Source organism: Streptopelia decaocto (assembly GCF_964273445.1).
Source record: "Streptopelia decaocto genome assembly, chromosome: 2".
Classification (NCBI taxonomy): domain Eukaryota; kingdom Metazoa; phylum Chordata; class Aves; order Columbiformes; family Columbidae; genus Streptopelia; species Streptopelia decaocto.
In genome coordinates, this window is record NC_138655.1 from 12,728,394 (window position 1) to 12,756,350 (window position 27,957).

Sequence of the window (27,957 nt, forward strand, 5' to 3'; positions counted from 1 at the left end):
CCAGGAGTCATTTGAAGAAGTGCTGTGCATCCATATATTATAAATGTGGGAGGAGACAGAAAGGGACCTGGGGGTACTAATTGACAGGAAGCTCAACATGAGCCATCAGTGTGCCCAGGTGGCCAAGAAGGCCAATGGTATCCTGTCCTGTATCAAAAATAGCGTGGTCAGCAGGACAAGGGCAGTGATCCTTCCCCTGTACTCTGCACTGGTGAGGCCACACCTGGAGTATTGTGTTCAGTTCTGGGCCCCTCAGTTCAGGAAAGAGATTGAAGTGCTGGAGCGGGTCCAGAGAAGAGCAACAAGACTGGTGAAGGGACTTAAGCGTAAGACCTATGGGGAGAGGCTGAGGGAGCTGGGGTTGTTTAGTCTAGAGAAGAGGAGGCTTAGAGGTGAGCTCATCACTCTCTATAACTACCTGAAGGGAAGTTATAGCCAGGTGGGGATTGGTCTCTTCTCCCAGGCAGTTAGCAATAGGACAAGGGGGCATGGGCTTAAACTCTGCCAGGGGAAATTTAGGCTGGATATTAGAAAGAAATTCTTTACAGAGAGAGTGGTCAGGCATTGGAATGGCCTGCCCAGGGAGGTGGTGGACTCGCCGTCCCTGAAGGTTTTTAAACTGAGATTGGACATGGCACTTAGTGCCATGATCTAATAAACGGACTAGAGTTGGACCAAGGGTTGGACTCGATGATCTCTGAGGTCTTTTCCAACCCAGTCGATTCTGTGATTCTGTGATTCTGTGAATTACACTAAACACCTAATCTCAGCTCTTCTAAGTTAAAAGAGGAGCTAAGAGCTTGGCTAAGCTAAGGCTTCGCTTAGTTATTATATGAGAAGATCCCATCTTTTAGAAAATAAACTTTTAGAAAGTTGTTCTATTTGTTAATTATTTTCACTGCTAAAATTTTTACAGTAGTCTGATTCTGCTTAGTTTCAGCTTCAGGACTTGCCATACATCGATACACAGTGATGGCTGTGGCTGTTACATATAAGTTTATTGGGTGCTGAAAATGTTGTTTTATAAAGTAAGTTACCTAGAAACTATGTTTCTATTAAACCCACAAACTTTCAGTGAATTTAAGTGAATTAATTCATCCTTGGAGTCTATTACTAAGAAGCATTTTCCCAAACCTTTAATGCTTCTCCCAAAAGCTTTTTGAGCTATGTGCAATTTATCTGAGACTAAGGACACCGTAGCTGAATACGATCTTCTAAAAGCACTTATCCCGAAAGTAAGAAAAAGTGTAACTTCTCATCTTGTATTTGATAACCCCATGTTCATGAATCAAAAAACATACCATCCCTTTCGGGCACAGCGTTGCAGGGGGAGCTTACTTCAGTGATTATCTGCCATGATCCTCCATGTTGTTTAAACCACTGTGCGCCTGTCTGCTTCCTGAGTGTAAAAAACATGGAATAATTTACATGAACAAGATGAAGACCAGAAAAGGCCTTGACATTGTGTAAACACAGCTCAGCAATAATTAAACACCGGTGTTATCAACACTGTTTTCTGCACAAATCCAACACGGTCCTGTACAAGCTACTACAAAGACCTTTAACTCTATCCCAGCCAAAGCCAGTACGGAGTCCTAAGCCAAAAAGTGTCTTGAAATCATATATTTGTTTATCAATATAATAATGTAACTGATTGTACAAAGCTGTACGAGGGAAGCAGTGATGGTCAGAAAGATTGTTTGCACTTGATCTCCTACAACTTCACAAGATTATTGTAACATCTTTTATTGCTGAAGGACAAGATCTTACTCATTTTTGCACTATTTCAATAAGTAATGATATTTTAAGCTCCCAGTCTTGTATTACATTCAGATTTTAGACTGTAGATAGGATTTCTAATTTTAGCAAGTGGTCAATGTATTTCAGGACTCCTTTTTTAAGTGAGCACCATGTCGCGTTCTCTGTGGATTCCTCCATCTGCCAACACACAAACAACTGTAGGATCAGCCCCTCGCTGCGCTGGCAAGACCAGAAGAGCCACATCATTTTCTGAAATGTGAGACAGAGGAAAAGTAGCTTGTCCATGCCTCTCTGAAGTTATTAATCTGGAAGTTTCCTAGAAATTTTGGCCTGCTTAAATATAGTGGTTAACCTGTAGAACACAAACAGTGCATTCTTGCAATTTATGGTATCAAACGTTTACCAACTCTTAAACCTTGGTCTTGCCTTAGCTAACAATACTTATCTTTACACTGGGCAGAGAAATCATGTTACTCCCTTAACAGAAATTTCCTTCATCAATAATATTCTCTTACTTCACCATATAAAAATGTAATTATTTAACATGCACTCAATATTTATATGAGGGCAGCCTAATATTTCCTGTCAGTCTCCACAAAAAGATTGGTCTCCCAGCCCTGCAGTCCTTAGGCGGCCTTGCAGAAATGCTATGAAAGATGGCTGGCATTTTTCTGCTGATTTCTACATATGCACTTTTCTAGCTTTTAGGGCTGAGCAGCACCAAATTTTCCATATAGTATTTTAAACAAATTACTCTTCTGTCAGCTGGTGTATGAACCAGCTTTTTAGTTTGGTCACTCGTAAAATAAATCGTGTTAGGAGAAAATTAACCTATCAGAAAAAAACCCAAGCAAATAAAGGGAAATTTCTGCATTTTTCAGAACATTGTGAGCAATATGCATTTTGGCAGGTTCATAAGCTCTGCTGGAGTGTCAGGGACTAATGAAAGTTACTCTGCACCACCTGCTGAATCAAGTTAAATGGATGGTCTGATTAATTCAAGTGTCACTTTAGCCAACAGCTTCAACTTCGCTTTTCAACAAAAAAAAAGTTCTGACAAAGAGTTATGGAAAAAACCTATTAGGTTGTCTAGTTCATTTCCTGTCACTGCAGAATTGTCACTCTGAAGACATTTTTATTCCAATTTGTTCAATACAGTTTTAAAGGCTTGGAAAGGCATAAACCACAGCTGCTGCCCACAGAATAATTTACAGTCTGCTAAACCCTGATCTCTATCTTGACATACAAATAATGACTGTACTTTTGCAATAGCATTGTATCATGCCTGCTTAAACAATGCCCTTGTGCCTCCCTCTACAGTTGATATTTCTATACAGCAAATACCTAAAGGCTGTGTTAGAAACTCCCCATTCGTTGTCATTGATTTCATGTTCGTTTCATCAGAGATCCACGCTGCTACAGGGTCCTGTCTATAAGGAAACCCATGAGACTGGCACAACAGACTCTGGACAAAGAAACTCTCTCCTTCAGTGTCTGAAAATACTTGCAATGTTTTGAGTACTGTCGAAACACCCCAAGAATAATCCAGATGCAATCACCTTCTGCAATAGATGTACAGCACGACTGGCATGGGCTGCGTTGGTGCCAAAGACAGGAATTCTCCTTCCTTGCCAGGTACCAGCGTTCCTTCTTTGCTCTTTCTTTGTAGTCCAGTGCAATCAAGCTGTGTGAAAATAAAACAAAATACAACATAAACAATCAGAAATATGTCAGATCGAAGTATTAAAGGTTTGGCACCTGGAAAGATTGTTCGTTCCTTGTTTTTCTGGTGGCCTTTTTTTCAGGTGTTTGGCAATCCCATTGTGTGTCCTGCACTTCTCTGTGGAAGCATCCATTTTTATTGAAAATGCTATTTGATTAAGAAAAATTTTAGTAGCATCTTTGAACACTTCTATGAACTCTATTTTTATAGCTCTCTGGAAATGAAAACTGTTACCAACAGCCACACTGCTCCTGAAGAGTAACAGATGATGCCATTTTTTCCAATAAGATGCCTGGGAAGATAAGTACAGTTCTGAGCATCATCAGGGCCTCAGTGGCTCTGGATCAGGAGTAAGCACTGGAAGAAAGACCTACAAACCGGTAAAAAATCTCTTGCCTCTGAGGCAGGATCTGTCAGCTGCATGGAAAAAACACATTTAACTGGAAATAGCAGCCAACACTCATCTATCTTCACTATTTCTCTAACAGGGTGAAAATTGTAACATCCTATATCCAGGCCTTTATGACTTACTTGCTATATTTCTTCACTCACTTTCTTCTCACTCCCCACAGTGCACATACTATATGTAAATATCCAAAATATTGAACACATACTATAAGTAAGACACGTCTATTTGTCATGAGATCTTCGTCTCTTTAGCATTGTTAACTCTGCAGCAGTGGAACTGGAGAGAAAATGCTGCTTCTTCATGTCAACTTCAAACTTCTCCCCACAGAGAGAAGTTAAAACTTTTTCCTTGACCCCCTCCAACGAGGCAGCTGAAGAAACCCCCCGGATGAACACCCCCCCCACATGAAGTCGGATATTTTTGGTATGAAAAGAGCTTAACATAGAGCAGTAGATTTTGAGTGTCTCCAGAAGGCGCTTGCCATAGTATTAAATGAGCTAGGCACAGATTATAACAACTGAGTCCCTTGCGGTTGTGGTTATTTAGTTTCTTTGCAAGCTAATTACAAAATCTAATACTTTTTGAACACAACGTTTTGAGAAAAACAGAACCTGGATTAACCCTTAGGATGCTGTATGTGCCCATGAAGCGTTCAGGATGCGCAGAAAACACTCAAAATGTGGTTTTAAAAAACCCTCCATTGAAGGATGAAGATGTAAACTGTGGCCTAAATGTGTAAATTTTTTAAGAAAACAACCATTCTACGTGGTTTAAACACAACGCCTGCCAATTGATTAAACAACAAAAAAAGCTACATGCAGCTAAAGTGTACCACACCAAAACTGGATGTTGCAACACCGCAATATTCTAAAACAAGGGTGTGGAAAATAGCAAAAAACCTCATTTTTGTTATTCTGGTAGGATGCTGGTGGCTGGTACTGGCTGGGGACACCTTTTGTTGCTGCAAAAGAGCCCTGTGGGCTTACAAGTACCTAAATATTAGATGGAATATTAAGAGTTTGGGAGGGTTTTTCGCCAAGCCCCGGTGTTGGGAGGAGAGCCGAGACCCGACGGCCCCGGCCCCGAGGCGGTGCCGTCCGGCACCGCCTCGGGGCCGGGGCCGACGGGTCTCGGCCCTGAGGGGGCGACGGAGGCCGCGCTGCCGCTCCCGCCCCGCGCCTGCGCGGAGCCGCCCCCGCCGGCCGCCCCGCGCCCCGCCCTGCCGCCGGCACGGGGCCATGGGCGGCAGCGGCTGAGGCGGCCCGAGCGGCGCGGGGCGAAGTGAAGCGAAGCGCCGGGCGGGACGCGGCGCCGCCGCCGCTGTGGCGGGAGCGGCCGCGGGGCGGTGACTGGGTGCGGATTCCCCGGCCCCCGGGTGGGGGGACTTCGCGGCGGACGCTTGTGGCGGCCCGAGCGCCGCGCCCTTCCCCTGCCCCATGTCGGCGTGGCTCGGCCGGGCGGCGCTGCTGCTGGGGCGGCCGGGGGGCCCCGGCGCTGCCGTCGCACCCTCGTCCTGCCTGGGCTCGCTGCGGGGCCCGCCGCGCTGCTGCTGCCGCCGCCGCCTGGGCAGCCTGCGGGGCGGCGCCGAGGGGCAGCTCCTCCCGCGGGGGTCCGCGCCGCCCGGGAGGGCGCTGGGCACCCACCCGAAGAAGGAGCCGATGGAGGCGCTGAATACGGCACAGGGAGCCCGCGACTTCATCTACAGCCTGCACTCCACCGAGCGGAGCTGCCTGCTGCGGGAGCTGCACCGCTTCGAGTCCATCGCCATCGCCCAAGGTGAGCGCCGCTACCGCCCGGGGCCGCGCTGAGGGCGGGCGGGGATGGGGGGACCGGGCCGGCGCCGGGCTGAGCCCCCGAAGTTTGGCGCTGGATGCGGCGGCTCCTCCCGCCTTCGCCCGAGCGGCTCCTCCGGGCGGCCGGGCCGGTAGGAAACTCCGGCAGGACGAGGCACCGAGAGGCGTGTGCCGGCGCGGTTTGGCATAACCGGGTATAAACGAGGCACAAACGCTGAAGTTTAGTTTCCAGAAGCATCTGCAGCACCTTCAGAACTCGAAACGACCCGCTGTGCCAAATCCTCGGTGTGGTTGTCGCCTCTCGAGGAGTTTCGGAGGGGCGTGGGTGGCCGTTTTTCGGGATGGGAGCAGGAAAGTGCCTTTCAGAAAACCCTCTTGACGCCAGCGCAGCGGTAAATGGATTTCAGAGCTCTTGAGAGGCGCTGGGCTGCTGCTCGGGGCGCTCATTCATGAATTACACTTCCCTGCACAAGGACCTGCCGCCTCTGCTTTTGGAAGCGTTGGTTCTTGGGCAGGAAGGTGTGTGTGTGCTGGGGGGGTTTATAGATCTGTCTCTGAATATAGTGCCATGCAACACCAATTAAAATAATTAATGGTGATTTCTTTTTTTGTCTGATCCAACTGTTCTTGCCAGCTTGATGCTTTTCCTTAAACAAATCAAAAATCGGTGAAAACCAAATCCTTTTAATTACAAACTCAGTACTTCTGATACTTAGCTGTAATTTATGATCCCTATTTTAACAAAGATGATAGCAGGTGCGTAAGAGATCAGGGTTTGTTTGATCTAGGCCTCTTCATGACTTTGATAGTGGCGTGCCCTTGGAAAGGGCATTTCTGTGCCTTGTGGCTCTTCTGTACATGTCTGGAAGAAACCCTGTGGTGGGCAGAGAACAGGTCCGGGGATCAGCCGTAGAAACGCTGCTTCTGTCAGGAGACAGAGCCTTTTCAGGTACTTCTTTGGTTTTGTTTATAGCACACTTGCATATAAACACTAGTGTTTCTAGTCAGAGTGAGAGTAGTTCACTTAAATGGTTCATTTTAAGAGCAGCGCTGCCGTTTTGCAGAGCGTGAATCAGTTTTGTTTTCCAACATAGTGGGAAGTACGCTTTGAGCTTGTAAGGTGACACTAACTTTTGAATACTAACAACTAATACTCTTCCTAAATAAATCCTTCTCAGTGTATGAAGAGTCTTTGCCTCAAGGTTTTTGCGTGAGTTTCTATGTCAGCAGGTATTGCTCAGGTGAAACCAGGCTGCTCACAGTGTGTTGTATACCTGCAGGATCATGCGCTGGATATCAAAATGAGACTTGAAAATGCATTTTAGTATAACATCTCAAGGTTTATACAGAGATAACTCAGCAGATGGTCCTGTTTAATATCTTGTTGCTCAGTTGTTGTTAGCTATAGTAGGAAAGCCTATTTCTATAAAATACTGTGACTTCCTGATGATTCAGGATTTAGAAGACAGTAACAAAAGCATTAGTTTGAGTTTAGAGACTTTACTGCTTATTAGTAAACTGCAGGTTTATTTCAGTAGTGAAAATTGCAATTCACTTACACCCGAGACTGTAAGCATTAATCTTGCCAGGGAGATTGTTTCAACAGAACCGCAGTTGTGAGCGTTGTCTCACGGGTTAGGCTGCACAAAATGTTGTGATGCCATCAGACCTTGGTCCTTGGAGCCAGATTCTTGACTGCCCAACCAGTAGCTTGATAAAACTTTTTCAAAAGGAATCTTTTCCTTTAGCCAGCTCCATTCATGTTTGTTTAACTGGACTACAGCACGATAACAGCTGTCAGCTTTTAAATCTGTGAATTTGTATTTCTGCTTGTGTTATGGAAAAAAAGAAAAGCCATAACCAAGAAGGGCTTCTAGTAAATCTGTTGAATAAAAATAAGAGGAAAAAAATCTTAAAACAATAGTGCATATCTCATGTACCTTCCCGGTGTTCTAGAGAACTACAGTAATGTGACCAAGAGCGGAAATGTGGCACAGAAATCATTCAGCACTGGTAAACTAGGTGCTTGGGTTTCTCTAGACGCACCCACCGCAGCAGTGGATCCTCTTTGCGCACTGTGTGAGCCGCACTGAGCTGAGGAAGGGGCAGCGATGCCAGGAGCCCCTGCGGGGGTTGGTTTGCCTGTCACTGTTTGCTGCAGATATTGACAGAGTTCAGATTTTACATGAAGAAAGGCAGTGAACGCAGAGCCAGGCTCTTGAGGAGTGTCGGGTGTGTATCGTCACTCTCAACACCAAGGAGGGCCAGAAGAAAACAAAGTGTATGGAAGGGCTGCACTGGAAAGAAAATTGTATGATTTCTGGAGTAGATGTTGGTATTCTGTACTTAAAGTGCTTTATTATGGTTAGATGATATTTTATGTGTTTGCTCTGTCCTGCTGTTGAAACGGTGACTGTGTAGGAATGATGTAACTAGGTTTGCAGTGATTGTGAGTAGCAGATGGGGTGAGAGTTATTTGTGCCCTGCTTTCCAAGTACTTTTTCCAGTCCACTAGTGTCACTTTTGTTTTTTACAACCGCTGAATTCAATCAAGATAAAAAGAGATGTTGGGTTTCTTCTCGATCATCTCATTCAGTGGCAGCATGCTGTAGCTCCCAGTAGCTGATTCTTCAGATGAAGTTGCTAATTTTAGTTTTATGTTGATTTCCTATGCAAGTGATCCAAATGCAGCCTTCAAATTCACTTCTCTACCTACTGCTTGAGCCTGGAAAATCAGTCTCTCCTCGATCATGAGATGCCTATGCGGTGCTGCCACGGTGCTTGAGGTTGTTTCGTGCCTGTGATCTTTTCATACTTCTATATGGAAAGGGAGGTTTTAGTCCGTACTCTTCTTAACACAGTCCTTATTGGGTTAAGTTTTGACCTTCTTCCTTCACTGCCTCTTCTGTGCCCTAACAGACCCCATATCAGCTAGGGGAAGCTGTCAGCAATATGGGGAGACCTGGGCACATCAAGAACCAAATGGGGCCTGTCCCTCAGCCCATTCCCAGCCCCACCACCAGAAGGATGCAGTTCCATCAACTAATCGCCCTAGCGCGAAATATGACAGGACACACTATCTGTGGCCTCCGCTAATGGCAGAGGCTGCAGGGAAACCCACCCTTTGCTGCGGCAGCTACGCCGAAGGACGGTCCTCAGGTAGGTGGGTTGTAGCCGTTAACCTGTAAGTTAGCTGAGTCTTTGAAGTGCTTTTGAAACTTAACACATCTTTTTGCGCTGTAGTCACAAATCCGTAGGTGAGGTTTGTGACGGGGTAGCTTGGAATGTGTTCCTGCCATCAGCTTGTCTTACCTGGACATTTGCATCTGGACACTTAGAGCTTCCAGATGCCAAGCGCCGGGAGTCACTTTAAACAGTTTAGCTGTTGAAACTTGATGTTATTAATAAACACTGAGGTTCTTCTGTTTGTTGTAGTTTTTCAGTCAGAAAACAGAGCGCTATCCTTGGACTTGCGATAGAGGGTGGCTGTGGAGCTGTGCTTGCTTACCTGCGAGCCTGAGTTGATATAATAGATGGGTTTTGCACAGGAGAAGCTGAGGGAGAGGCAATGAAACTGAGTCTTGATGGAATTAGAAGGTATTTTGAGAACTGTCCTGTTTCAGACTATAATCTGTATTTTACAACTGTCTTAAAATTAAGTCAAAACATCACCTTCCTCCCCTTTTTTATTTTTCTTTCCCATCTTGGAAAAGCGAATAAGGTCTTACATTTTCCCAGGAAGGTGTTTGAAACAGAGTTTTTAAATTTCAGTTTGTGTTTCTTCTAAGCACGTGAGCCGCGCCAGATGGAGATGTTGCGTGTGGACTTGAATACAAATATTGTATTTCTTTTTTCTCATAGTTACAGAAACACTGACGTAGCAAGTAGGCCAATTCCTATTAAGTGTAGTAGTTCTGCTTTCCTGTTTGTGGAAGTGGTGCCCCATAATCAAGGCCTAGTTTTGTTAGAAACAAACAGGCAAATCCTCCTTTGTGTTGCTCATTTCTTGCATGTGGGAGATGAAGGTGTTAAAATCCTTCTGACTTTCTATGGAGTGGTATTAGAAGAAAGGTGTCACTTCTTTCTTAAGGGGCTTATATTCAGGTTTTCTACCTTTAGTTTCCAGCGTATGATATAAAATGATTCATGAAAACACTTCTCAGCATTGCAGCAAGACCCGTAACAAGGAGGAAAAAAATGAAGGGTTTTACTTGCTTAGATAAAAAATATTGAACTTAACATGTGTGTTGCGTCTTTATTTCTTCTAAGGGTGCTGTTGTTCTTATCTGTGCTGGGTTAAAATATTCTTGAGCCCAGATGTAACCATTTTCCATTAATAATACTAACACGATGGCTGTCTAGGGCCTCTAAGAAATCTCAGGTCTTGGTAGTGAGTGAATCCATTATTTTCCCATATTTTGTTGCAAAGATGGGAAAAAAGATTTTTCTGTCTTTATGTACATATACATAAAATGTGTATGCATGATATATATTTGTGTATGTGTAATATATAAATATATATTTTTGACATCTAGTGTATGTACCTTGAACACAACTCCCTCAAACCACCGAGTTGTGGTTTATATTTTAAATTGGAGGCTTTGTGGTGTGATCACTAAATTAAAGGCCTTCTGAAGTGTAATTGCTTGTTTCACTGCCTGTTGAGGTTGTGTATTAACTGGAAAACATGCAAAAACCCAGTAGCAATGAAGTCTTGACAGCTAGTTTTGTTGGTTTAATTTGCAGGTCTTGGAGAATGCAGTCTCTGGCTAGATTCTCTTTGAAGTCACTGGTATGTCATACCATACATGATTTAATACATAATCTGACCAAAGTGGTGCATTCTCATAGACAGATGTTCATAATTTCAAGTTCTTTGTTTAAAAAGAAAATAAAAGGTGCTTCCATCAAAAGGGCACCACCTCCATTTGTTCAATAGAGCTGACAGGTGGGGCAAGATCTTTTTACAGGAATTTGTGAGCTTTTAGCTATTGTTGTGTGAAGTCCTATTTTGGTATCGGAAGAAACATCTCTGGTTTATGATCTGGTGTAAAATTTATGACCTTTTCAGTTTACTGGAAAAGCTTAGGGAGCGTTAGAGCCTTGATGTCCCTAATTCCACAACTTCAAAAAGAAAAGTTAATTCCTAGGACTGCAAATGTCATCAAACAGATTTCACTGAGGTTTTTAGGTATTCCAAACGTGATCTCATGTGAAAAAGATCCCTTTTGTAGCATGAGTCAGAGGCTTCTTGCTAATGCAGACAAACCAGTTCATCTGCTGCAGTGGTTTAGATACCACCTAGGTTTTAGTACCGGTTTTTGGTAGAACTTAGCCTGTGTTAATGGAACAAAGCATAATTTGATCCTTCTGGAATTACTGGTCTTGTCGAAGAGTGATTTCACAGCGGAGGTGTGAGGTTTTTTGTGAGGACACCCGTCCCGCTGAGCACTGAGAGGAAGTAACCGGTGTGTTTTGGCAGGTCCGATGGCACCTGCAGGGAACGGTTCTTACTCCCTCTCTCCTCCTCAGGCCCAGCAACAGGTGAACTCTGAGCTGTGTGTGGAGAAAGATCATCTACCTCTTCTCCCTTGCTGTGACCCAAGTCAATAAATTGGTTTTTAGCTCTAGTGTTTGATTGCTACTGTGGGAAAAGGTCTTCTGGCAGGCTGTGGGCAAGAGTCTCAGTTGCAGGTCTGAAGTGCCCCCTCAAGCTGGTAAAATGACAGACTCTTCCCAGCCTGCCTGCGGTCCCTTTGTGTCCTTAGGCCGTCACAGCGTACGCCAGGATTATTGCTAATCTCACTGCTGAGTGAAAAACACTCAGTGCTGAGAGCAGTGTTACATTTCAGATGGAAACCATCTCTCTTGGCTTCTCAAACTTTTTGTTCTTTCCAAAATCATCGAGCCTTCTCATGAAGGCAGAGTGCAGAAGGAAGAGCACTACACAGGGTCTACTGATTTTCCTTAAAATCTGCAGGTGGAACTGTTCTATTTTCCAGTGGTGGTCATCTATGTAATGCCTCATATTTTAGTACCTCAGTAAGGCAGACTATTATAAAAGACTTTGAACCCTAAGTGTTAGTTAACACTAATATTAAATCCTGGCCATTTACTTGAAATTGATACCATTTTGCCAGGGGAAAAAATATCAAAGGAGCCAGGAATAGGAGTTATTTATTTTTCTAGGTACTCTGATACTATTTTTCTTAAGCCTTGGTGGAGAGAGGGAGAAGTTGAAAGCTGCATTCAGCTCCTTAGTTGTCATGTGCTTCCCTATCTGTAATACTGGATGCATAAACCCTTTGTGGCTTCCCCAGGCCTGGTGTTGAAGAGCGGGGCTCTGCGTTCTGCCCTATTCAGGGAGCTGGGACAGGGAGTGAAATTTAGTTAATTTTTTAAATTATTCTCTTTTTGTCCGTCCTGTCTCAGGATGTGGCTGTTCCTTATGCTGATGAGTGTGGGAATGTCTCAGTGCTGCATGGGGGTGCCTTAGCTAGGAGATTTAATAATTCTGAATTCTTATTGAGAGGTATGCCCCATGCCTCAAGAAACCTTTCAAAAGTGAAGGTGTAGTTAGACAAAAAAACAAACAAAACCAAACATAACCAAACGCTGAAACTCTGAAGCAAAAAATGCATGAACAAAACCTCACTTCTGAAATGAACTCTTGGGCAGTACAAGATCTCTATTTTCGTTGCTCATTCTAGCACTTACTGTGTTGCATTAGTCAGTTGGGTATTGCGTGTCTTTATTGTGGTGCTTTTTCATGTTTCAGCTTTATTTCCACTGAATGTATATGATTTATTTGGACTTCCATTTTTAAATTACAATAAAACTGCAAATTTCGATAGCTTTGGCAAATTGGAATTTTCATCACGTAATCTCAACATAGCATGGAATCTTACAGAAATGTTAATTATATAGAAAAATTTTCATAGACTTTTAACTTGGAACAAATTGGGTAATATTTTTTTTTCTGCTTTAAACTCCATTTGTGAGGCTTATTCTGTTCACACTACTATAGATGGTACTTTGGGACAGGGCCATGCATATGTTACTTGGGTATTAGAGGGCTTTGCTCTTGTGGTTTGGTTTTCTTCCATACTCTGATATTTTGCTTGCTTGTTGGAACAAGTCCAGAGGAGGCCATGAAGATGATCAGAAGGCTGGAGCAACTCTGCTGTGAGGACAGGCTGAGAGAGTTGGGGTTGTTCAGCCTGGAGAAGAGGGGGCTCTGGGGAGATCTTCGAGCAGCCCTTCAGTACCTAAAGGGGTCCTACAAGAAAACCGGAGGGAGACTTTTTATAATGACATGTAGTGATAGGACAAGGGGTAATGGCTTTAAACTGAAAGAGGGGAGATTTGGATTAGATACAAGGAAAAATCTTCCCCATGAGGGTGGTGAGGCACCAGAACAGGCTGCCCAGAGAAGTTGTGGATGCCCCATCCCTGGGAGTGCTCAAGGCCAGGCTGGACGGGGCTTTGAGCAACCTGGTCTAGTGGAGCGTGTCGCTGCCCATGGCAGGGGGGTTGGAAGAGATGATCTTTAAGGCTCCTTCCAAGCCAAACTATTCTATGCTGTAACTTAAAGCAGCTTCTGTTCTAAGTTCTTTGCGTAAATGCAGAAGTTTTGCTACGTGTTTTTGCAGAGGAGAGCCTACAAATAGGCAAGTGGAATTGTTGCAAGACCTACAGAAATCCAGCTGTCTTAGAGTTTATAAAAGCTCTTTCCTTGCTGGTGGATACTCCAGTGTTGATGGGAAGATTTTACATAATGACTTATTGCTGTCTTGCTTTTGGAAACTCGTTGTAGCATCCAGATATCCTAAACCACTGGTACCACTGGAGAAGCCAGCGAAGGAGGTAGTATCTGCAGAGACGACCAGTACTTTTGGTACAGTAAAAAAAACCCAACAAACAAAAAATGTGTTTGCTAAGATGTGGCGTCGCATAAGGCCAGCAGGCTCCTGGTTTGACAGACTTTCTGCTTGCTTGTTTTGATGCGGTTGGCATGTGTTCCCACAAGAAATAAAAGTACATGATTTTTATTTATTTTCTTAATAGAAAGCTGCCAGTTTCAAGAATTTCAGTGATACCAGTAATAATTCGTGGACTTAATCTTAACGTGGCCAAACAAGTGTTTTAAGTCCCGATCTTGCAGAAATTCTCCTGAGCTATAGCATTGTTTCTAGAGAATACTCGACCAGAGATTTCAGGCTGTGAAACAGCTTCAATTGCTTGAAGAAGCTCAGTGGCATTGACCTTATGTCGTTTCCTAGGAAAGTGTTGTGCATTAAATTACATGGTCCAAATACAATGCATAAATAATATTACTGTTAAAAAATATCATTAATCAGCTGCCTTTCCCTGGATTGATATTTTAGAAAAGGTAAAATAGAAGACTGGTCCAATTAAAATTTGTTTTCCATCTTTTGCATGTGTTTAAGCATGTGATGTGTGCAAAATCGTTGTCATGCACGACCATTAAAATCATGAGTTTTAAAAAGATCTAAACCTTGAGCCATTGTTCTGCAACTGTATTTGTCTAGCGTAAAAACAATATGTTTTATAGTTAATGGGAGACAGATGTTTATGCTTAGCTATCCTATCTGGTACGAGGGGTGCTTTTGATTGAGATCTTTTTAGGAAAGATCACTTGCAATGCAACTTTTGCTTACAACTTAAACCTTTTGGAGTGACTTATTAGAAACATTTAGATCACCATGTAATAGGCACGAATGAAATGGATCATGTTTATTGTGTGAACACAGAGGTACTGTTTCAGTGTGTAATCAAAATTAAAAGAAAACAAAGTTTACTAGTTGCTATAAGAAAGAAATTATTTAAAGCTTACTCATTCATCTGAGAACTCTTAGCTGTAGTCAGCCTTATTTATTATTTAATCAATCCAAATACAGAACTATTGAGGCAGCTGGTATCTCTGGCAGAAAATCTTTTCTAAAAAAGAAAAAGTAAATGGAAAAAGGAGGTAAGTATATCTGCAAACAGAGTACTTGAGGAAGCTGTCTTGGATCTCTCTGGTGCTGTTTTGTGTTTGTGATGTGGGGTTTTGTTTGTTTTTCTCCTCCGGTAGTAAAGTATCTCAGACTGGGGAAGGCTGGACTTGTATGTGCGAACTGCCTTGTGCCTCCTCCCCTCTTTCTTTCTCCTTAAATAAGCATGGTGTTATTTCAAGAACCTGAAAGCACATGTTCTTGTTTCTGTTTAGTTGCTGTATGTAAACACTTCCTTTAACAAGAAACCTGCCCCTTGAAATTTTTGGGATGTGACTAACCGGTGCCTGAAATGAAACCCTTGCTTCCTCCGAAACATGGGGAGCTTTTTAAGGCAGAGCCCACAAATACTGTTTCTAACCCAGCGGAGTGCATTTTTCATTCAAAACTACAAAAAATCAGCTGTTTATTCCAATGTTCAGTTACTTTGGATTTTTAGATATTTGTATGTTAATAATAAAATATCCACCCTAGCAGCCATAACGATGCTTGCTACTTGCTGTCATTTTTTTGCTGCATCATTTGCTGGTTTCCATTTGTATGTGATAGGCTCATCAGGTTCATTGTTTTTTTTTTTTTGTTTTCTTTGCGGTTTTTAAAATTTAATTTTGACAAATTAACATACTTTAGCTTTTGGCAGATTCCAAGAGGTCATTTATTTTAACTTACGTGTTTCTCTCTAGATAATAAAAGGAGCAAGTAGGAATGTATTTGAAGACTGCAATATTTTGTGTTTGGAGATGGGACGTATTCTGTATCAATTCTACAGAGATCAAGCTCTACAGAGGGATCTGGACCGGCTGGATCGTTGGGCTGAGGCCAATTGTATGAGGTTTAACAAGGCCAAGTGCCAGGTCCTGCACTTGAGTCACAACAACCCCAGGCAGCGCTACAGGCCCAGGGAAGAGTGGCTGGAAAGTGCCTGGGGGAAAGGGATCTGGGGGTGTTGGTGACAGCAGTTGAACATGAGCCAGTGTGTGCCCAGGTGGCCAAAGAGGCCAAGAGCATCCTGGCTTGTATCAGGAATAGTGTGGCCAGCAGGACTAGAGAAGTGATCATCCCACTGTACTCAGCACTGGTGAGGCCCCACCTTGAATTCTGTGTTCAGTTTTGGGCCTCTCACTACAAGGAAGACATTGAGGTGCTGGAGAGAGTTCAGAGAAGGGCAATGAAGCTGGTGAGGGGCCTGGAGCACAAGTCTGATGAGGAGCAGCTGAGGGAACTGGGGCTGTTCAGCCTGGAGAAAAGGAGGCTGAGGGGAGACCTTATCGCTGTCTACAACTACCTGAAAGTAGCATGGAGGGGGTTGGTCTCTTCTCCAAGTAGCAAGTGATAGGATGAGAGGAAATGGCCTCAAATTGTGCCAGGGGAGGTTCAGATTGGATATTAGGAAAAAAATATGTATGGGAGGGTTTATGAAGCATTGGAACAGGCTGCCCAGGGAAGTGGTTGAGTCACCATCCCTGGAGGTGTTTGAAAGACATAGATAGGAGGTTCTTAGGGACATGGTTTAGCACTAGAGTCAGGTTATGGTTGGACTCTGATTTTGAGGGCCTCTTCCAACCAAAATGGTTCTGTGATTCTAAGTCACCTATCACCATAAAGCAGATGTAAGGAACAGGTAACTTGTTTTATTCTTGCCTACTGCTTGTACCCAAGGATAAAACCTTTCCTCAATGCGCTTGCCAAATGCTTTGTAGTTTTTAGGATGGCAGATAGGAGCATAGGCATTTTCAGAACGAAACCTTGCCTTGCTGTTTGACAGTGATCCTGGTTGAAAGGCTCCTGCATGATCTGGAGGAAGGATGAAGCCTTGGAAAATCTTCTTAATTTCAAAAAGAATAGAAAAGTTTGAGAGAAAACAGCTTCTACAGTGAGGCCAACTTGAACTGAGCAGAGCCAGAGATACGGGTCTCACCAGTGGCCCAGGCTTTGGTTCCCAAAGGTCAGTTCTTGGAGATAGTCTGGGACCTGGTGGCTGGACACCAGCAGTCCTTTTAAAATGTTCTGGGAAGCCCTTGGGCAGGGTTAGGAGGAGACACAGGACACAGTATGTGATTCTTGTCCATGTCACTTTGGGCTGTGCTGGTGTGTGTAACCACGTATTGCCACCAAGTTCTGGTATTTTCTTCAGGTCCAAATGCTTATTGTGAATCAACACATAATTGTTGCATTTTGATCTGCTGCATTTTTCTTTTAGACAGCATCAGTTTCTGGTTATTGTACTGTTAAAATAAGTTCTTTGTTCATGGCTTTCAGTTACTTGCTCTCGGTGGCTTTTGGTTCTGTGCACTGATCCATCCCTTACTGCTGGCCAGTTCGCTATAACTCATCTTACACCGAAAGTGTGCATCATCAGTCTCCATTAGGATATTATGCCACTTCTCATGGCAAGCTGAATGGGCAGAAACTGTGGTTTATTGGATTTATTTGGTTTCATGGAAGACTGGAGAGACATGTGCACGGAACAAACTGATTTCTTTAGCCACCTGCTCTTTTAAATACCATCAGTTTGGATATTCAGATTGCAAATAGCCTTTCAGTCCAGCTGTTTCTTTGCTTCGTTAAGCCCTGGCAATGAGCTGATTTTTACAAAGCACAAGATGTGATGTTACAAATGTAAATTTAACTGTTTTGTTCAAGGTGAAGAGAAGGTACTTTCCAACCCAAACTATTCTATGATTCCATGTAGGAATTGCCAGCTGGATCCACAAACATCTTGCCTAATAAATATTTTTACCAGAGAGAGGAGACAGCAGCTTGGAATCCTAACCGGTTTTCCTGTTACCTGTGTTATTTTATGGAGTAAATTAAATAAAGCTATGTAAATAGGTAGCTGCAAAAGTGACAATGATGCTATAAATAATCAGCCTGGTGACCTTTTCCTCCTGAAAATATCGGACGTGCTTCTGTGATTCTATGTTCCTCTCCTTGAACAGAAGGAACGTAACAAAAGGTGCGTTTGTGGATCTGAGACAGCACAAAAGGCCGATGTCGAAGATGACTGGTTGCAGTTGGAAATGTATGCATCCTGTTGTTTACTCATTTATTTGATCTGGTTTATCAGAAAGAAAAAAACAATTTGGTTTTTTAATGTTTTCACTGTTGGTTTACTTCTCTGGTTTGGATGCTAGGAACCTATCTTATCAGCTTTGCTTTCAGATGCTGCTTATTTCAATTTTTGCAGTTGCACACTAGTGTTGCTGAGTTTTGCTGCAATTTATGCCTGCCCTTGTGTAAAAGCTCGGTTAATAAGAACAAAAAAGAGCTCATTTAATTATTCTTTCTCAGCCGTGGAGGAAAATTTGAGGTGGCTTCCTTGCGGTGGGATAAGAGTCTGCACAGATGAGCTGTGGATGAGCTGATGTGCAGCAGATATGATTTGTCCTTATGGTGCAGATTTACCGTCGGCTTCACCCAGGTTGTGCATGGGGGGGTTCCATTCTCATCCCCTCTGCCCCAAAAACCTCTGGGTGTGCAGTCCCATTCCCGCCTCCCACGCTAACACCGCTGTTCTTCCCTGGGCCTGCGAAAAGTCCCAAATACATGATCAGGAGGTAATTTAGGAACAGGAGGAAAGGTATCACATTGCCCCATGCAGCAGCAGCATAACTTTAGGTCACTTCAGGGTGCAGTTTTGTATTTGACCCAAGGTTTTTCCTCTCCTGTTCTCTCACGGGAAGTGCCGGGAGGGTTTTTGCGCCTCAGGCGGGAGTTTGTGCTGGGATCCAGCAGCACAGACGGTGACTTGCGCTAGTGAGCAGCACTGCTTACATCTCCCAGGTTACTTTTTTAGTGTTGTCAAGTACTTGAAATTATATTGGAGGGCATTTTTGACCTCACAGTTCATCCTGTGGCTAAGCAGGGAGCTGTGTCTCTTCTCCCTTCCTCTGGCTCTCCATCCAGGATTATTCTTTGTGGGATTGGTGGCCGCCCCCCTGCATCACACAGTACTTGGCTTCAGCGCTGCAAAAAGCGTCCTCAGCCTGAATCTGTGTCTTTTGTCACTGCTGGAGAAAAGGCTGTGTAAACATTGCCCAGATTTTGGACAAGTAGATGAGAATGAGGGAGGGGAGGATGCTGGAGGCACACTGAGATCAGCCCCCAGTGCACAGCAGGAATAAAAAAACGTAGGAGCGCAAGTTTAATTAAGGTCTCTGGTAAATACTGGTGTTACAGGTACGGCACTGATGGAGGCAACGCACTAGTGCCACGGAATACTTTCCACTGCAGAGGGGGAAAGCGTTAAATTTATTAGATTCCATTAGATTTCTTGGATCCAGCTGGGGGTTTGTGTTAGTAATTTAATAATTCTCAAACTGATTAGCAGAACTGGAGGTGGAACATGTAATTTCAGTGCTCACAGGAGTGCTGCATGCTCCTAGTTAAATCTGTGACAAAGAAATAGGTAGAAATAAAAGCAGTGGAGAAGGGAAAACGTGCAAAGTTGAAAACCAAAGACTGTGCTATGTGGCAGAACCCTGTCTTTTAAACTGGCATTGAGTAGTTTAATGGGAAGACTGAGCAACATTGGGATTAAATCTTAGTAATTTCAAGTCATTTTCATGAACAGAGCAAATTCTTTTAGTAGAATTTAAAATTCACTTGCAGAATAAGTTTCTAAGCAATGCAGCTGCATAACGACGCAGCAGATAGTCTGTATTCTTACAGCATAAAAGCCGAAAGAAAACACCTTGAGGTCAAGTTCTATGTAAAGTGTATTTTATCTATTTTTACATTATATCATATAACATTCTTTCCTTCAGCCGTTTGCCAAAGATAGCTGACATTGCGGCTTGGCTTTGGCTGTGCGGAGAGTCAGGTGTTGGAGTCTGGCTGGTTCCACAAAGGCACCCGCGGGCTTTGCTGAGTTACGTGGGGCCGGGAAGAAGAAAGGTGCCCAGGTGATGTATCCGCTCTGCTACCTCCAGCAGTAGGTTATGAGTTAAGAACAGCTTCATTGCTGCTGTGTTCTGTACTCATTACACATTTATGTAGAGAGGTACAGATTATGAGAGTGTAATTTATGGCTGGAACTTAAATTGTCAGTGATTTCCTGTGGTGTTCCTTTTTGCTGACAGGTATGCATAGTTTCTTAAGGACTTCAGGGGAGCTCATACATCTGTCTGTGTTGCCCCAACACAGTGAAAAATTAGCAGGAGTGTAATTACACTTAATGTGAATTTCTGACAAAATGTTTGAACATCATTCAGTTGATCTGTCCTCTCTGTCTCTCATTCTGGGTATCTGTCTTAAGTCTGAGACAGATGAAAAGTGATCAACTTTATACACGTTTAAAATTATTTCAGAGAGAAGCTTATTTCTACAGTCTTGCTTTATCATCAGGCAGGGAATGAATCTGCTTGAGAAAAGGCTGATACTTAGGGGTACGTGATTTAATAGCAGTTTGTCTTCAGCTTTCTTTAAAGACCATAGTAGATTTCTCTTAAAGGGAGAAATAAAACCCCACCAAACCGGTTAGATTGCCCTGGTGTTGCTGGTGGCCGCAGCTGCTGCAGGTGATGCTGGCAGGTGGCAGAGCTGCTGCTGCTGCTGGTACCAGGGATGTGGGAAAAACCTTGGGTTTGCTCTCACAGTAAGTGTCTCTCTTGATTAATATCAATAACCAACTCACTCTTTCTCATTTCAAGACCCTTGGGTTCTGCAAAAGGCAAAAGCACATTCTGTACCTGGGGATGACAGCAAGTGTGTTGAAATAAGCCAGTGAGTACCTGGTCCACTACATCTGCTATGAAGCACAAGCCCCCTGTGTTATTAACACACTCTATTTTGTGCAGGGGCAGCAGCGGAGGGAGCGTCCCGGTTCTCCCAGGTGCCGCACAGGTTGTCATCGGTCACCCACATCCTCCGAGGGGACCTGCTGCCAGCGCAGGGTCCTGTGCCGGGGCTTGAAAGCCAGCACTGCTCCCTGTTCTTCAGAAATTGCCTTCTCCCCCCTCAGTTCTTTCCTGGGGAAACCTGTGTGGTTTTGGTCACTTGGGGGAAGAGCATAAGGGGGGGGAGGGTTGGGAATAATCAAGCTCATGTCTCATCACCTTCTCACATTTCTTTGTAGAAATAGGGCCTGGGGGGAACAATATTAAATAAAGGGATATTATAATTGTATATATAACTCCCTAGGTATTCCATGAGCGCTCATGTGTAGGCTGAACACCGCTCTATTTAAAGGCGATGAAAGCCGTCCACTAGATCAGATCTCTCTGCTTGTGTGCAGGGCTCTGATAACTCTTGTTAACAAATCGTTTGTGGTGTCCCACAGAATTGGTTTGCTTATCCTCTTACGTGAACACACTAAAACATTTGAAAACCTCATCTCATACCCGGATAATACGAGATCTTGCTTGTTTCCAGCTCAAAACTGTTGCTGCCCTACTGCTCAGCTGCAAACGGGTGCAATGACTTAAACCAGATGCACCCAAGAAAAATCAGTGCTGCCAGAGAAGTGCAACACCTCGTCTAACTGGAACACAGTTAGGCAACTATATTTGAATGAGATTAATTCTACTCTGTTTGTCTGAAGTATTTATCTAGTCTTTTCCCATAGCTAGTGGAGAGGGTGTTAATAGCCCCAGGGGTTGATTCCTTCATCAGTTGGGAGGTGTTCCTCTCCCGGGAACTCATTTGTGGTCTCCAAGCATTGGAATGGGGAGGGTGAGGAGGGAATGAAGAGCCAACCTCCATTTGGGGTGAGGGGTATTACTTTGCTTTTCTGAGGCAGAGAGTTTTGCCTCTCTGGATGGCTCACTCCGAGTCAGGGAATTGCTGCAGCCAGTTTATTTCTTGGTGGCACTCAAGCACCTTATTTTTTTCAAATTTCTGTTGTTAAATAATATGCAGCCATTCATATCTGGAATCCACAGAGCTGAATACCACGTTATTGTTCCTGTTCACTCTCCTGTCAATGTTACTGTGTTTCTGGCATTTTTATACAAACACTTCAGCTGGTTTTTTTTTTTTTAACATTTTTGGTTTCTCTCTGAAGCAGGGAACTCCATATTTCTATCCACAACCTGCATCTCTATTACAAACTGCAAGTCCTTTCTGCATTGTCATCACTTTAACGGATTAACCCCCTAGAATCTTGAGGCAAGCATCTTATTTCTAACTTTTTTGCAGCTGTGGTTTGAGACCTTGCTAAGTAAACCGCTGCAAATCCCATTTGGGTATGAACTTGCTTGAGTGAAAATGAAAGGCTGACCTTTAAGTTTATAAAGCAGTGATAGGGAATTAAACTAGATCAGGAAAAAACTCTCCTAATGATGAAGAAAGTGATTCAAGTCTCTGGATACCTGTTTGCATTTTGTGCTTTTGTCTGGATTTCTGGTCAGGCTTTCTACCTTAGGTCTCTGCGTTTCGTTAAACATCTTTAAAAGGGAATGAATGGCCTGTCATGGTTTTGGAAGGGATAATAGAATAAGTGCATTGTATACTCACAATATTTGATGATGAGCATCCAGTAAAACCGCAGATAAAATTGAAAGTAAATTCTGTGATACTTAAACCTAGACTATCCTGCATCTGGTGAAGAAATATTATGCATTTTTGTTGCTAAATGCATCTGTTCTAGGGAGTAACTACTGACCGCTAGATGAGGTGGTGCAGGGTAATTATAGTCCAAATCGTATGGGTTTTTTTCCTTTGAAGCAGGCTTGCTGCATCCCTTGTATGTGGCACTTAGCGCTGGATTGTCCTGGGGCCCATATGTCCAGGGTACCCACCTGCTGGGATGGGAACCATCCCTGAAATCGCTCGGGTTTTGTTCTGGAGGGTTGGTTGGCTGAGGCCGGGGAGCAACCGGCACTCCTGCAAAGCTCCTTCAGCACTTGGTCCCCGAGATATAACAGCAGTTTCAAATAAAAGATGATAATGTCTTCTATTATTTCAGGGTCTTTCAGGGAGGGAGATGGAACGTGATCACTGCGTAATTTTCTACAGTGTTATGCAGAATATAAAAAAAAAATAGCTCTTTCATGCCCATAATGTCCTATTTGTATTTATGCAGAATATTTGTTTGGACATAGTTATCTTTTCAGGGGTAGCTGAGAAATTTTTATTATAATTGTTATCATGTCTGCTGCTTATTCATCTCTTGCTGTGCTTTGCTAAGCTTTCTCTTCTTGTGTGCATGTGACTGGATGGGCTGACAGCCAGGTTTATATTTAGCACTGCACGAGTCCACATCCTTTCATGCCTTAATCGCTGGAGTAGCAGGAAGCCATTTGTGAGTTATAACAAATGATGCAGAACTTTTTTATTTTCTATCAACACATTATTATTTTTTTTGCCCCATCTGGAATATTAAGGGAACCCAATTGAAAATCAGTGGACATGTTTTTTCAACTTTTGTGTTTTGCTGCAAGTACTGAGATTTTTGCAGTTTTTGTTAAAACCTGGTGAGGAACAAAGGGGGTATGTGCCCTGTGAAGTTATTCCATGAATGAACTTGTACATCATAGTCAGAATTTACTCTTAAAGATCCACTTCTAGAAAGCAAACAAAGCAATAACACACATCTCGTTTCTAGGCTCCAATCCAGAATTTTGGGGATAAAGATCCCCTTCTGAACCCCCATGAACAGGAATACCTCTTTAACGGACGCAGCAATTGCTTTGATTTCTTGTTCTGTGCCAGTGAAGCCTTGCTGTCTCCATTGTGTAGCTGAATGATTTCCTGAAGTGACCTGGACAGGCTTTTTGGAGGAAACCAGCAATGAATTTGAGACCAAACCCTCCCTAACTTCAAGATGAGATACAAACCTTCAGAGCCTGCAATGAGGTTATAATGCATCTGGATCATCAGTACTTTTTTGTATTCTTCCTCCTTAACTTCTTGGTATTCATTGTTGAAGCATTCATCTTAACGATTTGGTCACTATCTAAAAATCTATAGAACAGTGCTCATATTCTTGTCTGAGATTTAACAATACTCAGCTGTAGAATAGCCCTGGCCGTAGTACCTGTTGTCACTGTTACGTGTTTCCTGCCCTTGGGTGACAGTAACAGATTTAGCTATAAAATTTTACAACAGCGTTAGCTGCAATTTGAATAAAGCAAAACAATATGTGCCGTTAGGCTTGCAAGTTCCTTTGCATTCCACTTCTTAAAAAATTGATGATTCAGGTAACGGTGATGACAACTCTCTGGTTTGGGGTTGAGTTTTGGCTTTTATTTTTACCAGCTGTCTCAATAAATGCACCCCCATTACCCACTGGTCCGCTGGGGGGGTTTATCAGCTTAGAAGAATAATCTTAAAACTAAATTGCAAGTACTGTCTTGGTTTAAGTTCGCTACAGTTGGCAGAGTTAATTTAACTCGTTGGGTTTGGGCCAAGTTGTGGATAATGGTATTATTTATGTTGACAGTTTTGTATTCCCCTCTGGATTGTATCTATTAAAAAAAGGTAAATGTTTAGTTAGCAAAAAAAAATGACACTGTAAATTCAAAAAAGATCAAGAACAGATTTAAGAGCCAATTAATTTTTTTTTTCTGCTCTCCAGACTTGGCTAATTCAGTGTTCATGACCTGTATGGCACTTGAACCTTGGTTTATAACTTCATTTATTGGTGATGAATGTCAGTTAGAAAATAGCAGTATTCCTTCCTCTCCCATTTCATTTTAGTCCTTCTGTGATAGAATGAATCCTGGTGTCTCATTCAGCACCGTGGCACAGGATCTTGTGAAATGCAATACTGGAGTACTTTAGGGTTTCTTTCCCAGAGATTTAAACCCTAAATTGTTGGATTCTGACTGAATTAAGTTCTTGGAAGGGGATTTTGCAGTTTGGATCTTTGTTTTTTTACAGTAAAAGAGGTGACGGGCCTGTTTCCTCTGCTGTACTCTCTCAAGATTATTTTTTATTTTGCCGAGCCTTGAAAATTCAAATAGTCAGAACAGCTTCCTATGAATAAATACCCTATTCTGAAATACGTTTTGCTATCTAGAGTTTTAAAATAATTGCTTTAAAGACATTTTTTTTGGCTCTCCATGAGATTTGTTCCCCAGTGCCTTCGTATCTTTGCTGAGTTTTAAAGTATGTTATGCTTTAAAGTGGTGGTATTGGAAGTGATTCTGGAAAAAGGTTATTAAATAACAGTGGTTATTTAATTCTTTCTGCTGTAATTCTGGTTTGTGTTTGTTTCTTTTCCCCTCCCTGAGTCCCAGGCTTAAACTAAGCCTTGGCCCCTGCGAGCGGAGCCAAGCTGGTGCAGGCAGAGCTCTGATCCTGCCGGGGCAGACTGTGCTTCAGCCATCAGCGAACGCTTCTTTGTGCTTAAAGGCTGGTTTTGGTGCTGTGCAGCTTTGTCCTTGAGCCTTGTCCTGCAGGGACCGTGTGACGAGGTCCTGAGCGACCTGGTCGAGTGGTCCCTGCTCTGAGCAGGCTGGGCCTGGATCCCGCTCTGGGCTGGAGACACGAGTCCTGGCCCAGGCAGGGAGGGTGTCAGGACTGGAGCTTCCCGCCCTGGACCCAGAGTGGGGTTGACCTGCACTTCATTATCGGAACTTCTGTCACACTGCTCCTATCCTATCTGGAATATTGTGTCCAGTTCTGGGCCCCTCAGTTCCAGAAGGACAGGGAACTGCTGGAGAGAGTCCAGAACAGGGCTACAAAGATGATAGAGTGGAGCATCTCCCGTGTGAGGAAAGGCTGAGGGAGCTGGGGCTCTTTAGCTTGGAGGAGTCTGAGGGGTGACCTCATTAATGTTTATAAATATATAAAGGATGAGTGTCATGAAAATGGAGGCAGGCTCTTCTCGGTGACAACCAACGGTAGGACAAGGGGTAATGGGTTCAAACTGGAACACAAGAAGTTCCACTTAAATTTGAGAAGAATCTTCTTCTCAGTGAGGGTGACAGACGCTGGAACAGGCTGCCCAGGGAGGTTGTGGAGTCTTCTTCTCTGGAGACATTCAAAACCCACCTGGACACCTTCCTGTGTGACCTCATCTGGGTGTTCCTGCTCCAGCAGGGGGATTGGACTGGATGATCTTTCGAGGTCTCTTCCAATCCCTGACATTCTGTGATCCCTGTCTCATTAATATGTGTGATCCCAGATTTTTTTTCCCCCACATTAATTTTTATCTCAATAATGAGGGAAGCTGTATGTCAGCCACTCTGCCAAGTGAGTTTAGCAAGATGCTCTTTTGGAAAAGAAAGCCCTCATGGATGTGACAGGAGGATGCTGTGACCTACATGAGAGTTCCCTGTGGCTGGGCAAGAGCAGGCTGGTCTCCAGAGCATGACCCACCATGCTGTCCTTAGGGACCTCTCGTAACATTTGACTGCCCTAGTGCTGTTGGAGCACCTTGGGTGCCCTGCTCCATATAAGGGGTATTTAGCAGGAATCCCACACTACCAAAGCAGGTTAAGTCAATGATTAAGTAGTTTTTGCTTATGTTTGAACCCCTGTGGTTTCCTGCTGCCTTGTTCTAACTCATCTGTCCTCTATCCCCAAAGCAGTGTCTCTCAGCCTCCCTCCCTTTAAATCCATCCCAAGATAGTCCTTGATTTATGCTCCAAAGGGAGGAGGTTTATGTCCTTTTTAGTTCATGTGACTTGAAACTCCCGTTATTCATAAAGGCAAAAGATTATTTTTTTTTCTCCTACCAAATACTTGTCCTCTATTCCTCCTGTTAGTAATGAGTTTCTAAAATCAATTATGCAGTGGTTTTTAGCTTTTTTAAATAGCTTCCTAGCTACACTGAATAGAGTATAATTATGTAGACTGCCATGTATTATAAAACTCAAAGATCAGCTGTAGTTAAATCCACGAGCCTGATGTTCTAGAGCTTTGTAGTATTTTGTGACAAACCAAATAGTCTTCTGTATTGGTACCCAAAGTTACTTCACTTGGGAGTTATCTAAACTAACTAGATATTGTAATCAGGTCAAGCTATGAAACAATGTCTTCCTCAGGGGTAAATAGTGTTTTCTGGAAGTTTATCTATGCCATTACAGCTTTTTCTCATTAAATCCTTGTATATGGAAAACTAGACTTGAAGAACAGATGGCACTTGAGCGGGGATGGTTTCAGTGGCAGTGTCACACGAAGCCAAGGACCCAGGCTGGTCCCATTGGAGCAGGAGGCCATGGAGGGCAATGCTCTGTGACTTCTTGTGCTTGAGCTCGTGGGTTTGGGTTTTCGCTGTGTCCTTGGTACCAGGAGGGTAGGAAAGCTCCCTCAGGAGTGTGACATTGCTGGTGTATGTAGTCTCGCCACCCCCAGGGCATCGAGAGCTCTTGGAAACTGTGGCTTTGGCTAATCACTCTGGTTCAAAGTCGCTCTGATTTTCCCCGGTGTGGTACAAATTTTCTTCCTCTGGTCTCTGAAAAAAGCTGCTGGAAGGGCAGTGCTGGTGTGTACAGACAGCGCTCTCTTTTTCCAAGCTTCTGTCAAAGCTTTGCTTAAGCTGCCAGGATGGAGGGACAGCATACATGACAAGTGCCGGAGTTTGTGTTGGGGAAAATGGGTCCCATCCCCAGTCCCATCCTTCCTGAACACAAGCTGAAAATTTGGGTCTGGCTGTTGGGCCCCAGTGATCCCTGGGGCTGTGGAAGTTCAGCTCTCACACGGCTCCCCTCTGTTCACCATGGGATGTTCTTCTGTTCTTCCTCCAGCCTGAGGTTTGGATCTGTGAATTCCTTGACATCTTCGAGGGGAAAAATAAAATATTTCTCTAGGATTTGGCCTGTACTTCTTCCAGTTGCGTGATGAGAACAGGTGGTGTTTGTAGCTCAGGTAGCTCATCTCTTGGGTAGTGGGAAGAAGCAACTCTTCAGTAACTGCTGAAGCTTGAAAGTTGTTACAGTTTGACCTTAAATTCATGAAATTATTTTGCAAGTCAGTGTCCTGGTTGACTGAATACTGGTGTAATGGTTTAACTATTTTTTTTTATTTTTTCAAAGTTAATTTAAGTGAATATTTTAGTTTTTTCCTTTACAGTAACTTTGAATATAGGAGGGACTTGGGTGCAGGGAGACTCACTCTAGTCTGCACAGTTTAGCGAGACACTGAGATGATTTATAGCCTGTGTTTTACAGTGTTGTATTTTCATGTACTTGGCTGCCCCAAGTAAAATTTGAATACTTGAGGTAGCGTTGTCGGCTCCTCTCATGTTTTACCATTTTTTACCTTTGCCTATAGCAGTTACTTAATTGAAAGTAGGGAAGCAACGTGTCAAAAGCTCAGGGTTCGTAATACTGGAAGATATTGGGGCAACTTTTTTTTTTTTCTGCT

At 43.4% G+C, this 27,957-nt stretch overlaps 1 protein-coding gene across 2 annotated transcripts in view; it reads left to right on the forward strand.

Moving 5' to 3' along the window:
* Positions 1–5,083: 5,083 nt before the first annotated feature.
* TMEM65 (transmembrane protein 65) overlaps positions 5,084–27,957 on the forward strand; it is a 34,602-nt gene continuing 11,728 nt past the window's right edge. The window contains exons 1-2 of one of the 2 annotated variants that reach the window (XM_082047128.1): positions 5,084–5,669; positions 13,503–13,583. In XM_082047128.1, coding sequence (XP_081903254.1) covers positions 5,330–5,669; positions 13,503–13,583 — 421 coding nt within the window. In that variant the 5' untranslated portion in view covers positions 5,084–5,329. The remainder of the gene's footprint in view (positions 5,670–13,502; positions 13,584–27,957) is intronic. The other variant, XM_082047129.1, reaches the window with a different exon arrangement.